The sequence below is a fragment of the Dipodomys ordii genome, unplaced genomic scaffold (assembly GCF_000151885.1).
Source record: "Dipodomys ordii isolate 6190 unplaced genomic scaffold, Dord_2.0 Scaffold4, whole genome shotgun sequence".
Classification (NCBI taxonomy): Eukaryota; Metazoa; Chordata; class Mammalia; order Rodentia; family Heteromyidae; genus Dipodomys; species Dipodomys ordii.
The window spans coordinates 24,675,765-24,694,133 of record NW_012267220.1 but is presented as its reverse complement, the minus strand read 5'-3'; the positions used below and the strand labels follow the sequence as shown (position 1 = coordinate 24,694,133).

At 47.1% G+C, this 18,369-nt stretch overlaps 1 protein-coding gene across 1 annotated transcript in view; it reads left to right on the top strand.

Moving 5' to 3' along the window:
• The first annotated feature begins 16,664 nt into the window (after positions 1–16,664).
• Dusp4 (dual specificity phosphatase 4) overlaps positions 16,665–18,369 on the top strand; it is a 14,081-nt gene continuing 12,376 nt past the window's right edge. Inside the window, exon 1 of the mRNA XM_013024781.1 lies at positions 16,665–17,470. Coding sequence (XP_012880235.1) covers positions 17,035–17,470 — 436 coding nt within the window. The 5' untranslated portion in view covers positions 16,665–17,034. The remainder of the gene's footprint in view (positions 17,471–18,369) is intronic.

Genomic DNA, 18,369 nt, shown 5'->3' with positions numbered 1-18,369 from the left:
TAATAAACTCCTTTCTGCCTGAACCACATAGTAGTTCCTTTCAGCAAAACTTTACACAGATGAATCTGACAAGGTTGTAGTCTGTGCTCCCAGACAGACACATCTGCTGTCTGTCCTGTGTGTTCACTGGTGAGGGGGAAGAATCTGAGGCCTCATGAGTGCAACCAGAGGGCAGGAACTTCAGAATTGTGGCAAGTGTTGTTGGGAAATCAAAACAGGCTGTGCAAACCATTTGGGGGTCTGCTGTATTAATAACTGGTAAATTGGCATATTCCAGCTGAGATGTTTTTTGATTATTTCTTTGCAGTGGCTTTTTGGGGGAAGTGGCTCACTAGATCATATCTTAAAATCCTTCCAGGGTACTGTTATCTAGCAAAAAGAGCCCAGTGCCAATTGCTCATGTCTAAAATCTTACCAAAGAACCCAGTGCCAGTTGCTCATGTCTATAACCTTACCTACCCAGGAGGCTAAAGTCAGGAGGATAGGAGTTAGAGACCAGTCCAGATAAGAAAGTCAGGAAGACTCCATATTTATGGAGAAAAGCTGGATATGATAGTGTTTTCCTGTAATCCCTGCAATGTGAGAAACATGAAGCAGGTGGATTATGGCTCAAGAGCATGCTCAAGCAAGAAGTGAGAGTTTATCTGAAAAATAGTCAGCATTAAAAAGAGATTGGAGGCCTGGCTCAGTAGTAAAGCACCAGCTGAGCAAATGTGAACCCTTGAGTTTAATCTCCAGTAATAGACAGACAGAGAGAGAGACAGAAAGAGACAGAGGAGACAGAGAGAGAGAGAGAGAGAGAGACAGAGAGAGAGAGAGAGAGAGGGAGGGAGGGAGGGAGGAAGGGAAGGAGAGAGAGAGGTGAGAAAGCTTAAAAATTGTGCATATCCAAGCTGATTTAAGTCAAGATTACAAGTCCGCAATTCCTATTCTTATCTGTTTTATTTTCTGGAAACCTATCAACACCTAGGATACCCCATGCAGAACTGTTTTGTGATGCTTCTTGCCTATGGTTATAAATGATATAAGGTTCATGAGGCCAGAGGTTTTTGTTTGTTTGCCAATTTGGTTCACTATCAGAGCCCAGTGAAAACATTCATCCTACTATAGCAGGAATGTCTGGATATTTGCCAAATTTACTTTCTTCAAAGAAGCTGAGGAAGGGCTTTAACAGAGCAGATAGAATGCTGATAGAGTTTGAGAGAAGATTGGATAATATGGGAGTGGAATGCCAAGAAAATAGAATTTGGTCATGGCATGACACCAAGATGATGAGGGACAAGTGTCTAAATTTATAGACACGAATAAACTGCTGGTCTCTCAAGGAGCATCACCTTCTTTGAGAAAAGTTAGAAACTCCCTGCACTAAAAGGAAAGATACCATATATCATATAGGAAACAAAGTTTAGTCTAAATTTCTACTTGATTGAAAAGTGAAATCTTAAGGCTGCCTTGAGATGAGTTTGGGTTGTGGTTTTGCTTAAGAGTAAGGCAGGAACCAGTTCTCAAAAAGCCAGGATCTGAATAAGGCAGGGGTGGGAAAGGAGTCAGAGAAGGCAACTCTGTAACTATACACTCAAGGCTTGCCAAGATCTCCCAAAAGATCCAGAAGGGCATTTAGGACAGAGAGAACAGTGAGCCAAGGAAGTCAGAAAAGATCCATAGCTAGAGAGAATGGAGCAAGGGTAACGATATAGGACAAGAGGGAGAAATGAAGAAGAGGTCACATAGGAGACCCTGTAGATATGGGAGGCAACAGAGGCCATACAAGATGTACAAGGGGAAAGGAACAGAATTGTGAGACTAAGAGCAAAGGCACACCAGCAGGGGGCTACAATATTCCAGGTAAGAGGTGGTAAAATCTTCAGCCTGGAGACAGTGAGACAGGCCACCTGTCAAGGAGGTGGTCTAGGAACAGAGCGAGAGAGCCAAGGATGGCTCTGGAAGATGCCATGGTCAGTGCTTCTCCAGGCTGACCCTTGCCCAGGTCATAGGACTCTGAGCTCAGCCAGGAAGCCTGCCACATTTCACTGTGGCAGGTTGGTGGCCTGTAGGAAATATAAATCCCATTGGTCAGTAGCCAGCTTTAACATGTCCTTAGCTGATACTGGAGGTCACTCTGGGGGTCCGGGGTCTAAAGTTTCCACAGATGGAGCAACCATACATAATCTAAGATGCAGGAGTCCAATGGGCAGCACCTAGTCCAACTTGACCACCAGACTTAGCCAAGGAAATGAGATTCAGGCCTTAAGGAAGCCAGGCCCAGAAGTGGCGTGAGGGTCAGAAATGCAGAAATCATGTTGATCCAGAACTGGGGCAAGTTTAAAGGCCTACTGTGGGTACAGAGGGGGTGTGAACACATGGCCAGGCTTGGCTGAGGGTGACTAAAGTTAAATCTTCCCAGAGAAATTGGAAGAGTCTCAGAAGCTCACATCTGATTCAATGTTCCCTTTCCTACTCCAAGCAAAGCATCAAGTAGACAACAAGACATTCTATTCATAATTTAAAAACCCAACAAACCCATGACCCACAACAGAACTACCAGATGCATTTCAGCCACAGACTGGTGGATACTATTTAACCTCTATTTTCTGTTGTGTTGGGTAGAGTGCTTGTGAAGTTCAAAATGTCTAGAAAGCTCTCTAACTCAGCTGGTCCTGCTATGCAAGATAGGTTTTCCTCTCTGTCACCAAAAGGTGAAGAGGTGAAGAAGCTGAGAACCAGCTGCCCAAAAACAGCGAAGGCAGGACAGATGTGATGGGAGACATCCATGATGATGGCCCCCATGGGTCAGCTGCCCTTTGCATGGTCAACCTTGTCTCCATTCTCCCTTCATTCCTCAGCCAACGGGTGTAGTCTGCTAGAGATCACACACACGAGAAGCCCCCATCTCAGCGGGGGAAGTATGGGAGTGGCCTCAGCAGATGCAGGATTCCAACAGTCTTGCACCCCTACTCCACATGGAGAAACTCTTTCCAGTCTTTGGGGATATCTTCTACACACTGCCTGCAGGAGTCAGAATGCATGAGGGCTCCTGGCAGTCCTGGCTCCCATCTCTCTTTTTTTCTCCTCAGCTTTCTCTCCTCAGCTGCTCTCAGCAATTGCTTCTTCAAATGCTGCTGATGAAGGAAGAGGTCATCTTATCCAGCCTGAGAAACTGTGAATCACTGGAATCTGGCAATGAGGGCTAGTGTTTGCCTAGGCCTTCATCCAAGGCTGAAGCCACTTTATTTCAGCCCACAATTCTCTCTAAAATCTTTTTTAGACGTTTGACTTTCCCCTTACTTGTCTTAGGGAAAGTATCCTTTGGAGGTGAGTACTCGCCAATCTGCCTCCATCCCTGCCTGAATCTAGATAGGGAAAGAGCTGTTGTGAAGAGACTCCACCATTCTTGTACAAACCAGGAAGAGATGAGCGTCTAAGGAGACTGATGTCCTTCCTGGAGTTTAGGAGGTGTCCTGAGATGGTCATAAGCAATTGGCCCTGGAGAGGGACCCTCACCTTATCAGAAGAAAACGCATCTCTGGATGATGAAGCGACCTTGGGGAACATACAGAAATGGATGTACAATCCTGGGTCCAAAATCCAGATATGAGAGCAGGGTACTGAACCAGGTACCATGACAGGCTCTTCTTGATGAAGCAATCCTTGAGCATGCCTTCAGGTAGGATATTTTGTCCCCATTTTGCAGCAAGGGAAACTGCAGCTCAGAAACATTAAGCAACTGACTTAAGGTCACGCATTTGGCACAGGTAGAATTGGGGTCTAAATCCAGCTTGACTACCTCTTAGAACCCAGGCTGTCTCAACCACACAGAACTGTTCCAGATGTTGATGTCAGAACAACAGTGGAGGAGTTCAACCTCTGCAGATGCACTGTTACCCTATGTCCTCTTTTTAAAATATATTATTATTACTATTATTATTGTGTAGTTGTACAAAGGACTTATAATTCCATATGTCAGGTTATGAGTACAATGTTTCTGGGTCATTGTCACCCCTTCCATCATTCTCCTCCCCCTTCCTAACCATACCCTCAAGTTATGTAGTTCATTTTTCACATAATTTACATTGAATAAATATAGCAATTGTATTTGTTCAGCCTTTCCCTCCATTCATATGTTCCCTCTTAGGCTTCCCCCAAAACATGTTTCCACCTCCTGGTACCTTATGTCCTCTTAGGATTCATATGTTCCATGAAAATGGAACTAGGTAAGTTGAGGGGATGGATGGGATTGGAACAGATGGAGAGCAATGGAAGTGGTGACATTGATCAAGACGCATTATACTCATAAACTGACATGTTGATTTGAAATCCCTTTGAACAGCTACTTAAAATAATAACAAAATAAAAATGCAAACATCTAAAAAAAGATTTGTATGTAGAAGTCCTAACCCCTAGTGCCTCAGAATGTGATATGCTTGTACATAAAATTTTTAAAGAAGTAATTGAGCTAAAATGAGATCATTAGAGTAGATCCTATTCCTACAGAAGGGGTAATTAGGACACAGTCACAGAGAGGAAAGACCACAGGAACAAGATGGCTGCTGACCAGCGATGAAGAATGGTTTCAAAAGAACCCAATCTATTACCACCTTGCTCTTGAACTTCTTGCCTCCAGAATGATGTAAAAGTGTATTTCTGTTGTTTAAGCCGTCCAATCAGTGGTATTATAGAATTTATTGAATGTTGCATGATTTCTAGAACCAAGGCAGGGTACTTACATGTGGTTACTTACCTTCAGAGTGGAAAAACCACCCAAGAGGGAAGAAGAGAGGAGGAGAAAGTGGAAGCGTCCATAAAGCTCTTCACTAATAATGTCCTTTGTAAAAAAAAACTCCATATAGCATATGTCACAGCCAACTATCTTTTCATTTTAATTCCCCTGGCTGTAATGATCCTCTGGTTCTCCTCAGGACAGGACTTAATGGAGGAGAACAGAGGGAGGAGGCCAGGCACACATCGTCCCTCTACGCCTGCAGACACAAGTTGACTTGAGGGCGTCGGCCAAGTAGAATGTCAGGTACTCCTTGCTGTCACCTAAGCTGAGCAACTGTTTCTCCTCTGTAATAAACACAGTGAAGTATGACAAGTCTATTCCTGGGTGCTCCCTGATGGTTCCATTCCTGCCTGCGAGCCTCTGCTGATGACAGACCCTGTGTGGTAAGGACTGATTGGAGGTGCACTGACAGGCTGGAGGTGGAAGGAAATTGGCCCCTGAATTTTTTGAGCATTTAATTTGAGCATACCCTGTTATACGTGAACATGAGTTAATGCCCACAGGAAGGGGGAACCAGAAAGCCCTTTTGGATTGCAAAGGCTGAGGAAGGAATTGGGAAGTTATACAAAATTGAACCCAACAATAGAGAAGGAGGTGGGAAATGAGATGGAAATAAAAATCGCCAGAAAGAGAGCTCAGTGGTACCATGTGAGCTTAGCATGCAAAAGAACCTGGCCTTATGGGGTTGGGAAGTTGGCTCAGTGGTTGAGCACTTGCCTTGCATGCCTGAAGCCCTATGTTCGATTCCTCAGCACCACATAAACAACCAGAAGTGGCGCTGTGGCTCAAGTGGTAGAGTGCTAGCCTTGAGCTGAAGAACTGAGGGACAGCGCCCAGGCCCAGAGTTCAGGCCCCATGACTGGACCCCCCAAAAAAAGAACCTGGCCTTAATCTTCAGTGCACACACACACACACACACACACACACACACGTGTGCACACACACACGCAAATACCCACACCTCAAAATCAACAAAGGAACCCAAATATATATTTATATATGTGATATATAAATATAATTAACATATATAAATATATGTGCATATATTTACATGTGTTTATTATATATTTACACTATGTGTGTGAATCACATATACTGTGAATATATAGCATACATAAAATCACATTATATATTATATAATCACATCATCTATAATCACATATGATATCACATACATTATAAATTCACACACACTAAATAATCTGTAATACTAGGTCATGAGGAATTTTGTCCAGGGAGAACACCTTATCCGACTTTCCCTGAAAAGAAGGAAATTTGATCATAACTTCAACATTTTTCTTGATTCTGTAGTCAATTGTAAAGATGATACTGGACCATGAATTCGTGTGTGAGTGAGTAAATGTGTGTGTGTGTGTGTGTGTGTGTGTGTGTGTGTGTGTGTGTGTGCACGTGCCACTGTTACTGGAGCTTGAACTCAGGGACTAGACACTGTCCCTTGGCTTTTTCAGTGAAGGCTGGTGCTTTACTGCTGGAGCTACAGCTCCATTTTCCACTTTTGTAGATAAGAGTCTCACAGACTTCCTGCCCAGGCTGCCTTTCAACAGTGATCCTTATGTCTCAGCCTCCTGAATGGCTAGGATTATAGGCATGAGCCACCAGTGCCTAGTGATCATGAACTTTTATAAGTTAAAAACAAAAGGAAAACCATGTTATTTTTAGCATTTGTCAGACTTGAAAAATTCCAAGTGGAAATGTTGGTCAGTTTTAGAACCTACTTCTATGTTTGACTCATTCCAAACCAAAGCTAAGTGTCTGCAAAAGACAGTTAACTCTATCTTTTGCTTTTATAACAAAGAAGTTATATCATGTCTTCAAACACATAGAAAAATTCTTACTCTAGAATCCTCTGCACTGATATGGGCTTGAATTATTTGCCTTTTTTCACTCCATCTTTATTTGCTTTATAAACTATCAGAGAAAAAAATCTCTATCTGACCTCATGTTTTAGAAGACAGCATATCCTAAATACATTTTATTACAAGCATGAAAAATATTCCTTCTCAAAGGGGAGCAATCTATATATATAGTGTTTATGTCTCAGGCCAGGGAGTGGACCCTTTAGCTTGATTCTATTCTGAATGGCTAGCAGCTCATAAGCCCATGTCAGTGTGACCACCTTTGGACATCTCAGTTGAGCAGAAGCAGCTAATTTGGTCAGAGGTCCCCTATAACACCAGGGAGAATTATATCTGTTAGTTTAAGGCAGGATCTGAAAAGTTCATGGCCTGTTAACGGAGTGGATGGAGACCAAGGGGAATTGGTCAGCCAGCCAATACAGTACTGTACACTGCTTGCCTGCGTAGGAAGCTCCTGGAACTGTGTGTGTGTGTGTGTGTGTGTGTGTGTGTTCACATGCATGCATGCACACACACTGTGTACCCAGGTGACAAACATCAAAGACACAAAAAAGGAATGGAAATGATGGCCAACAACTGATGGTATGTTGTTACAGGTAAAAGAATATAAAGAATATAAAAGAAGAGAAAGAATGTAAAGAACAGAAATGGGGCAGAGAGGCTGGAATGTTGGATTACTGCATGGGGACAGAACTCTTGACATATTCCTGGAGCATGAGTCATAGTAATTAAGGCTATACGTCCCTGTTCTAAGCATTCTAAGCATGCTCAATTTGTCCTGAGGATTATAGGACTTATGTCAACAGAGCATATGATGTTGAGAGAAACTATAATTTAAATCATCTGCAATATTTAAGAAATATTTAATTCTGCTATATAATATTAGAAAAGCTAGTGTTAGACACAGAACCTAAATAGAACACAGATTAGAAAGGATTAAACAGATTGTTTCTCAAAAAGTCAATCATATAATCAAACAGATGATCTAGTAATTTCATTTCTGGATATATACCCCTAAAGAATCCAGAACAAGCTGGGCACCGGTGGCTCACACCTGTAATCCTAGCTACTCAGGAGGCTGAGAGCTGAGGATCATGGTTCAAAGCCAGCCCAGGCAGGAAAGTCCATGAAACTCTTATCTCCAATAAACCACTAGAAAACTGGAAGTAGTGCTGTGGCTCAAGCGGTAGAGCGCTCGTCTTGAACTGAAGAGCTGAGGGATAGTGCCCAGGCCCAGAGTTCAAGCCCCATGACAGACAAAAAAAAAAAAAGAGAGAATCCAGAACAAGGAGTCGGTCAGGTATTTGCATATTTATGCACATAAAAACATTATTGACAAAAGCCCCAAGCTAATTTGAATGCTAATACATATAAATATAATGAAATATTACTCATCCATAAAAAGAAACAAAATCCTGATACATACTACAAGGATGGACCTTGTAAACATTATGGAGACTAAAACAAGTCATCCACAAAAGGACATATGCTCTGTTATTCCATTTATATGAGCCACCTAGAACAGGCAGATTCAGGAAGAAAGAATAGATATTTGCATGGGTTCAGAGTGGTAGGAATGAAGTAACTGTTTAACACATACAAGATTCCTTTTGCCAGGACAAAAAAAAGTTCTGGAATTGGAAGGGTGGTGCTTGCAATACTTTGGGAATGTATTAATGCTACTAAATTAGGCTTAAGTGGCAACTGTTATACTATATAATATATATTAATTATATAATATAATAATATATTGTATATAATATTTAACATATATACAATTGTTACATTACTTCTGGCTTTTTTCTGCTTATGTGGTGCTGAGGAATTGAACTCAGGGCCTCATGCATGCAAAGCAAGCACTCTACCACTGAGCCACCTTCCCAGCCCCACCTCTTAGCTTTTTTGCTATTATCTAAACCCACATTTATTTTGGTATACATCTTGTGTTCTTCCTTTTCTAAGGCACCAAATAAAAGCCTGGCCTAGAGAACATACAGCTTATGTTCAAGGCAGTGATATTTAGGTGGTCTTTGCACCTTGCTCACCGAGAAGAGAACATGGATATCATTACCTGGTTAGTCAATAGAGAAGCTCAAGAGTTGTGTTACTACAGAGAAAGCATGCACCTTGTGAGTCTAGGGGGAAAAACAGGGAAGTAAATTAGATGAAGAAATGGAGTTGGCTGGGTGCTAATTAGTTAACCTCTAATAACTAGGTTAAAGAGCAAGATGCAATTACACACTGTATAAGGGGATACTAGGTGTTTCCCTCAGTGGGTAAGTCCCTGTAGATTGCAATGCTAATTCCAACCCAAAAGGCCAAGAGCCTATACTACCTTTTTTCTGTAAAAGAACACAGCACATTTTACTGCATCCCTTTTGTAAACAAATTTTGGAAAGCCCACACAGTTTTAAAAGTTAAAACTTTGATTATATAGAAGATTGCCTCCCATAGAGGATTAAAAAACAACAACAGCCCTCAGAGGAATAACTTCCAAGGTATAAGATGGTCAAGGCAGTTATGGGCTATGAGACTAGGGCTGCCTGGGAAAGTGGGACTGGGAATCTACAAGAGTCACCTGGCAGGAGTCTCTTGAGAATGACAGCCCACCAAGAAGTATGTGGGGGGTGAGTTTCTCCCTTCTTTTTACATTTTTATTTGAGTTTGAACTCATGGCTTGGCTTTTGCTAAACAAGCCTTCTACCACTCAAGTCACACTTTCAGCCTTTTTTTGTTTTGTTTTAATTTATTTTCAGACAGAGTCTCAAACTTTGTCTTGTGCCAGGCTGGAACTGAGCCCCTCCCATCTCTGCCCCTGGCATAGCTGGGATTGCAAGCAAACACCACCGTCTGACCCTGAAGTGGGCTGTTCAGGCTGTCAACACACTGCAATTGCAACAGAAATGAATTTCTGGATCTCATATGGGGTTGGAAGTCTTTTGCTTTGCTTTTGCTATACTAGTTGGAAAATGTTGGTCCTCCGCCTGTTTCTTGTGTCTCTTCAAAGGACACGGGCTTAGAGGTTTGTAAAGAACTATGGGGTTTCTAAAGTCACTGATTCACTGGTTAGAATCTACTCATTATCAAACAAAACCTAAGTCAGACCCTTCCCAGACACTGACTCCCTAAGTCAGACACTTCCCAGAACCGGGTACAGCCCTGAGGTGGTTGCAATGCGAACAAATTGATCCTTATATAAGCCAGGATGTGCAAGAGAAGAGCTAGAACACCTAAATGGCAGGACCCACATCCTTGCTTACTAAGCAGACTAGTGGACCGTGTCCAGGACCCCCTGCAGGATCAGTGCAGAAATATCATCGGATAATGCCAGCCAGAACTGTGAGAGTGAATGGGCAGCTGCAGGTCAGAGGTCTCCCCTACTTCATGTCATCTACCATTTCACCAGTGAATTTTGCCCTGCCATCCCAGACCTTCCTCAAATTGACTTGATTTCAGATCTTCCTACTGTTTTGATAAAAGAAGATTTAATAAAAAAAATAGTGTGATTTTATGTGGATTTCTTGGTAGAACACTTAATATAAAAATTTGTACACATCATCTTGACCACACATTCCAATATTTGGTCTGGAAAATATGTACAGGGAGGTAGAGATGTTGCTCATGTGGTAGAGTGTTAGCCTTGAGTGAAAAAAGTTAAGTGAGAGCCTGAATCCCTGAGTTCAAGTCCCAGTACCAGCGTGCCCGTGTGCATGTGTGTGCACACACACAAACACACAAAGTGATGGAAAGCAGCTACACTGTTAGATCCTTGGAAAAGTGACTTCCACATCTTATGGTCTTGATGATGTAATTAATAAGGAATAATAACTGAGGAAGATGACACTGAAGCCAGGCGGGGCTTGCATGTAGCTCATCTCCCATTTAGCTTGCTTCCTGTCTATGCCATAGATTTTCTGCAGAGCCTTTGCATCATCTTAGCTCTCTTGTAGTTTCAGACAATTGCTCTTCTATTTTTAGCAGGCAAACCCACTGGAGAAGAGAGCTGTTAACAAATGAAAGGAAAAGAATGTAAGACAGAGCACAATGAATGTCAGAGGGAAATGACAGTAAAAAAAAAACAACAACAAAACAAAAGAGGAGACTCCTAAAAATGGCAAGGACAGCCTCTCAAGGCGAACATGTAAGTGGATGAAAGGCTCTTTATTCTTAGTGGTTGTCTTTAATTTCACTAATCCCACCACCCATTTGATCCCCTTTTCTCACTGGCATATGATTCATTCTTTTCTTAGGACCCTGATTACACATCTCTATGCGATGGCATACATCACCCGTTATATCTAGGCTAGACTGACTAGACAGCAAACTGTGAAAGCACACTCAGTGCTTCCACAAATCCCTTTCCCTCACAGCTAAGTATGTTTGTGCAATGAGTGAATAAATGAATAAGAAAATATGTAAAACCTAGATTAACCACAAAAGACCAAGTCCATTTTTATGTTTGGAGTGCTAATGTCCAAAATTTCCCTTTGAAAATCTAAAGTGTTTTTATTCTTATACTTAATAATAATTACTATCATTAATGACTATAACTATTATTAATGATGATGATGATGATTTTGTATGTATCTCTGGCTGCATTGGGAGATCTTTCTGCCTCTGCCTCCTAAGTGCTTGGATTAAAATGTGCACTACTATACCTAGCAAAATTCCTGGTTTCATCAGAAACCATGAGACATTAGCCAAATAATGGGACATTGACCAAATAAATAAAACATGAACTTTGACTGAGGGCATGGTTTAAGTGGTAGAGCACTTACCTAACAAGTGAGAAATTCTGGGCTCAATCCCCCCACCCCCAGTATAGCAGGGGGGGAAAAGGTAAACAAAACAAAACAAAAACAAAACCTCACAAACCGAGTTTGTAATATATGAACCCATAAGTATAAAGTCCATGTACCCATGAGTATGAATTCTAAAGGAGAGACAGAGAGGGGCTAGAGACTGCCCTTCATGTATGTCATTTTTGTATGCTTGTCTTTGATAAGGGCATGAAAAGGCTATTGGACTCTGGTTTGGGGCTGTCAAGGACTCGCCTGTTCAGAATTATACAGGGTTAGAAATGTACCACCAGGGGACAAAGGGTGAAATTCAGCAGTGATACTCACTAGATACCATGTTGGAAATGAGCTATACAACTGGGGGTGGGAGACAGGGAGGGGAATGGGGGGAGGAGGAAGGGGAAAAAACTGGGAGAAAATGAAGGGTAACACTGTTCAAAAAGAAATGTACTTATGCTGGGTGCCAGTGGCTCACTAATCCTAGCTACTCAGGAGACTGAGATCTGAGGATCACAGTTCAAATTCAGCCCAAGAAGGAAAGTCCATGAGGCTCTTATCACCAATTAACCACCAGAAAACTGCATGTAGAGCTGTGGTAAAGGGCTAGCCTTGAGCAAAAGAGGTTAAGGACAGCACTCAGATGGGAAGTTCAAGCCCTATGCTTGACAAAAAAAGAAGGGGAAAAAAGTATATCACCAGAAATTGTGCTATCCAAACTCTTGCTTATGCAGGTGAAGTAATTTTGGTCAAAGGAAGAGAGCCTTGTTGGAGGCTCTAGACTAAATCAGGGCATAGCTTGTTGGGTTGAAGAACGCCAGGCTTTTGAAAGGATCAGGCCCAAGATATCATTCACATATGTGAGTGATAATTTTGTAAGGACTTTAGATGAGATTTTAAATATCCAAATGGCTTTTGGTAGAAAAAAAAGGTTACCCACTTCTGGATGGAATAGTTTTCAAATAATGTAGTAAATGAAGTAATGCATTAAAACCTTCCTTCAGGGCACTGGGTTAGAAACTCATCCTTTTAAATCATTACCAAGTGCAAGGGTGTCAACCATTGAAAATAAACAAGTGGCACCCCACACAAACAAAGACCAATTATGGCAACCAACCCTCCATGCGATGCTTTTGAGGTTTTCTGGTGATGTTTGGTGTAAATGCGGAAGACTTTTCGCCCCTTCTGAGTGTTGGCCTGATGGACAGAGGTGTGCAGGTTAAGAGGATTCTGTCTTTCCAATTCTATGTATAAACACTGCTACGACAATGCTGTGAGATTGCCTTCTCTACTTTGACCTTGAGCTGGTCTCCCAGTTCTTTTGACCTTGAACTGGCCTCCCAGTTCTTTTGAACATTTTATTAGCTAAGGGTAAAATGGTCCAGGTAAAATGAATTATTTTCATTCCAGTTTAGAGTAACAAGCAAGATTATACTTTGTATAAGCAATAAAGGAAACCACTAGACTTTTTATTTCCCACTGCCATTTTATTCACTCAGTAATTGTGTGTGTGTGTGTGTGTGTGTGTGTGTGTGTGTGTGTGTGTGCTAGTACTGGAGCTGTTGTCTCTTAGATTTTTTGCTCAACTGTGGTGCTCTATCCCTTGAGTGACATTCCTACATGTACCATTTTGGTGGATAATTGGAGCAGAGTCTCACAAGCTTTTCTGCTGGAGCTGACTCTGAACCCTGTTCCTAGATCTCAACCTCTTAAATAGCTAGGATTACAGGCTTGGGTTACTGGCACTGGGCTCATTAATGGCTTTTTTTTTTGTCAGTTGTGGGACTTGAACTCCTGGCCTGGGTGCTGTCCCTCAGCTCTTCAGCTCAAGGCTAGCCCTCTACCACTTGAACCACAGCGCCACTTCTGGTTTTCTCAGGGTTAATTGCAGATAAGAGTCTGAAGGGGACTTTCCTGCCCGGGCTGGCTTGGAACCGCGATCCTCAGATCTCAGCCTCCTGAGTAGCTAGGATTACAGGGGTGAGCCACCAGCACCCAGCATTTTTTTTTTTTGTTTTAAAAGTAAGTTTGATACAGTTGCTTTGGGACAGCAGTGAGTCAGAGGTTGGCATCAAAACCAAAATAGAAGCCATAGTCTTCCCTGGGGATTCCACTCAGGGCTCAAAATCCCAGATCACACAACTTCCTAATTGGAAAGAAAGGTTCTTAAACAAGAACAGGGGTTGGTGGGAGCCTGTCAGTGACTAATAGGTCTGTCTAAGGACTGTCTGATGAAAGAGAAGTTAGACTTCGATGTTGCAGGGAATTTTTAAAAGCAGTGTAACTCTGAGGTTTATTTCTCTTCCAGACAACCCATTCCAGTTCATGCAGATGTGATTAATTAACTTTGCGATGATATTCTAAAGTCTTCTTCCCAAATGCCTTTGTTTTCTGCTTATAAGCAAGGCTCCCGTGTGAAGTGATTGCGTTTTCCACTTTCAGCCTGCAGACCAATTAGACACCAATTTTATATTTTGTCCAACAGCCCTTACCTTGCATTCATTTAAAGATGGCCCAAACATTTTAATTTAAAAGAAAATGAGCTAGGGGGTAGGGGTACTTGTACAGTATGCGGGTGGACACTGAGGCAATTTAAATCCCATTTGTTGACGTTCACACCATGAAAGGCGAATTCTAGAGCCGAGGGGGAAAGGGATTTTTGTTTGCATTTATCTCTTTCAAGAATCAGGCCGTCTCTTTCCAAGCGAGAGGCGCTGGGCTTAAAAGCAAACCGAGTCCGAAGTTGCTGGCCCCTCCAGGGACCAGCGCGCAGGCGCGTGCCCGCACACGTGGGCGCACACACGCACACGCGCCCGCCCCCACCCCTTGCGTGTGACTCGCCTGAAGGATTTATGAGCTTTGCCACCGCGGATTACAGTCAGGTGCAGAAAACAACCCTTTGTTCCGTGGGCCTGCCGCCCCCTCCCTTCCCCGGATTTAACTGCTATTTACGGGCCACGTGAACGCTGGGCTCAGGTCCCCCCCCCCTGCCCACTGGGGAAACAAAGGCTGGCCCAGGCTGGCCAGTGCCGCCCGGGGACGTCTCTCCAGCTCCGGCGACTCGTGTGAAATTGGCCCAGATGGGCGCCTGCTGCAGGCTCTTTCCAGAGATGTCCAGTCAGAGTCTTCGTAAAGAAGCCCGTCCTGCCGTCAGTACCTGCTAGGGGTCGGATTTCTGAGCCTCGGCAGGGCGAGCCGGAGAACTAATCAGCCCGGGACAGTTGGGGGGAGTGGGGGTGAGAAGCAGAATGAGAAATGGGCCCGGGCCCCCTGAGCCTGCCCCGCCACGGGTGGGGGGCGCGCGGAGCGTCTCTGTGGTCCGTCCTCCGCCGGGCCCCAGGTTGTCACCAAACACCTTCCGTTAGTCCGCACTTCGGGGCGACCTTCCAGGGAGGGGACTACAGGGTGGACAATGTCAGAGGGAGACCAAAAGTCAGTCCCCTTAAGATCGTCCTTAAGGAAAACAAAATGAGACCAAAGAATCCGTGATAAGACCATGGAAAAAAGATGTAAAGACAGCATCTCTGCAGCGCAATCCAGCCTCTCTCAGCCTACTTGACTTGGGCGGGGGGGGGGGGGGGAGGAAAGGATTCGGGGTGCATTTGGGGGAGAAGCACACCGGAAGACCTCGGAAGTGGAGCCCCCTCGATTGTGGAGGGTCGGCCCCGCGGGTGGGGTGGAGGATGGAGATGGGAGCTCTGGGGAGCCGCTCGGCCCCGAACAAAGGCGGAGGGCCAGGAGAACCGGGAGCCCCCGGTTGGGGCCGGGGGGGACCCGGAGGATCCCGCAGCCCTCGTGGCCTGGATCGGACTTCACGAGCGGCCGGAGACGCAGCGTCCGTCCCCGTCGCCACCGAAGCCGCCCGCGGGCGAGCCCTGTAACTCCCTCGCTCGGAGAGTCATTCTCACTAACGCGACTTGGCAAGATGTCGGGCGAATCCGTTTTGGCTTCTATAAGGTCCCCGCCGCGTGTGCGCACATCACTCCCTCCCCCGGGCCAAAATCGGCCTCGGGGAAATCAAATGCATTAGGGAAGCCGGGGTGGGGGTGCTACGTGACCTGGAAAGAGGGTTTGCAGACACTGGAACGGGCCCCCGAGCTGAGGACATCCTTTCCAAAGGTCACTCTGTGCGCGTGTGGCTTGTGAGGTCTGAGCAGCGCACCGGCGCCAAATGTGGGACCCCCATTCTATCATTTCCTGAGAAAGACAATTCACACGTGTGCAGGAGGGTGGGTGAGGGTTTTCCTCAAAGCTGGAGACTGTCGGGGTTTTCTCCCCCGCCAGGGTTAAACAAACATCTTTTAGGAAGCTGGGACTGGAGAGCCGCCCAGCAGTCCTCCGTAGTGGGGGCAGGAGGGGGGGCATTCCGGCCATTAATGCTTCCCTCCGGGCCGTAAAGCCACAAACCCCACACCTCTCTCCAATTACGGGGCTTCGGGCGGGAGCGCTTTCTGTTTCATCTTCTAAATTGGGGTTTGCGCACGTTCCTCGGGAAGCTATAAAGCTGATTTCATGGCTCAGTCGAAAACCCATCACGCTAATGCATACGCTAACGTCTGATGAGTTGCATTAAAAACAAAGACGAGATTGGCCGGGCAGAATGGGCACGGCCGGTTTGGGGGTAGGTGGCTCCCGGCTCTTCCTTTACAGTGGGCGGCGGGACACCGGGTCCCTCTGTCACTGGGGTGCTGGGGAGACCCGTGGAACTGCTTGGCGGGGTGGAACCTCCAACCCGAGCCCAGGCCTGTTAGGCTGACTTCTCGGCTAGCCTCTCCGTGCCAACCCCCCGAGTGGCCGGGTGGAGTGGCCGCAGAGCGGCTTGGGTCCGGCAGGAAGCTCGGTGGCTGCCCAGGGCGGCGGTGGCTAGGTAAGAGGTGCCGCCTCGCCGCGCTCCATTCACAAAGGTCCGGGAGCCGCGGCTCGCCGGCGGGTCGGAGGCCGCCTCCCTCTTCCTCTGGGTCTCAGTTTTATGAATGAGTTTGGCGGCGAGCTCCCAGAGCCCTGTTTACTCCTCTTTGTGACGTCGAGTTCCCGTGACTGGGCCGGCGCTCCATTCACGCGCCGCGGAGGGGGCGTGGCTAGCGTGGGGGGCGTGGCGGGCGCGAGGCCGAGAATGGAAAGGGGCGGAGTCTCGGGAGGTAGTAATGGACCTCCCCCTCCTCGGGGGAGAGCTGAGGAGCTTTAATAAATCTTTAAGCCGAGGAGGAAACTCTAGCTGGGGCTGTGCGCGGAGCTCCGGCGGGGCGTGGGGAACGGCGGCGCCCGCGCGGGTGGTAGCCGAAACAGCCCTACCGGCAAAAACACACTAGAGGCCACAAACGAGGGGAGCCCGGGCTGCTCTCCGGTACACACACTTCCTCCCACCGCCACCTCCCCTCCGCCCCGCGCGCCACCCGGCCGCTCGGACTGCTATGTGACCGAGAGGCTGTGGAGGAAGGGGTCTTGGAAGAGGTGAGCTAAGTTTGAGCCCACTTTTGCAGGCGCCCCTCTGAGCCCTCGCCTGCCCTAGGTCTGGTAACTAGCTGGCTCCCGGGTGCCCTTCGCCTCCGAGCGCTTCCAGCTGCCGCGGTTCCCGGTGACCATGGTGACGATGGAGGAACTTCGGGAGATGGACTGCAGCGTGCTCAAAAGGCTGATGAACCGGGACGAGAACGGCGGCGGCGGCGCGGGCGGCAGCGGTAACCACGGCGCCCTGGGGCTGCTGAGCGGCGGCAAGTGCCTGCTGCTGGATTGCAGACCGTTCCTGGCGCACAGCGCGGGCTACATCCGAGGCTCGGTCAATGTGCGCTGCAACACCATCGTGCGGCGGCGGGCCAAGGGCTCGGTGAGCCTGGAGCAGATCCTGCCCGCCGAGGAAGAGGTGCGCGCCCGCCTGCGCTCCGGCCTCTACTCGGCCGTGATCGTCTACGACGAGCGCAGCCCGCGCGCCGAGAGCCTCCGCGAGGACAGCACCGTGTCGCTGGTGGTGCAGGCGCTGCGCCGGAACGCGGAGCGCACCGACATCTGTCTGCTCAAAGGTAAGCGCGGGTGATGGGAAGGGAAGTGTGGTGGCCTTGCCTCTCGTAAAGCCGGGAGAGGGGGTGGGGGGAGAATCGGAGGGATCCCTGGCTCCGGGGATCCCACCGAGCTTCTTTGTGCACGTTGGAGTGTTAGGGGTCGCCAGGTTGTTTTTGAGTGTTGTGCGAGTGCGATATCCAGGTCCTCGGCAAGGTGGCAGGCGCGTTTCTCAGGTCACCTGCAGCCCTGCACGCGTCCTTATTGACGGGCACTCGCTAACGGTTCCGGAGAAGCCACTCCTGTGCGCGGCCCGGCTTGGAGTCCCAGGAGGCGACCCTCAAGTACCGCCGTGCGGGTGGGGACCAGATAGAGGCCTGTGGGTTCGGCTTGCGGGGGACCTATAGTGACCCTGACAACGGAGAGGAGCGGTGGAAGGTTGAGGTGCAGGGGTAGGATCGCTCTTGCTGGTGCCGACTGGAAGCCCCGTCTTTTGGTAAAAGCCGAAACGAGATCGGGGAGCGATCCGCCGCCTCTCTCCTCCCCACTGCCTAACAAGGAGATTTCTGGAAAGTGACCGACTCCCCTGGTCTCAGGCTAGACCTGGGAAACCACGAGCAGAGGCTGGAGGGAAACTGGGAGTTAGTTATCTGGGGGGACGCCAGGCCCAACCCGCGTGGGCCACCCGCTTGCCCACGTAGGCGGCGAGGAAGGAACGACCTTTTGTTCAGACACCCTTCTCCACCGATGGCGGCGCGTGCCTGCTTCCAGTGAACCCCGCCGAGAACTCCGTGACGGTCGGGAGGTGGCGGGTCCAAGGAGGAAGACAGCCGCCCCCCGAAGGACCGCGTGCTAACCCAATCCCGCGGCGGCAGCCTGCGCTCGCGAGCCGCCCCGCGGCGGGAGTCGGGCGGGTGTGCGG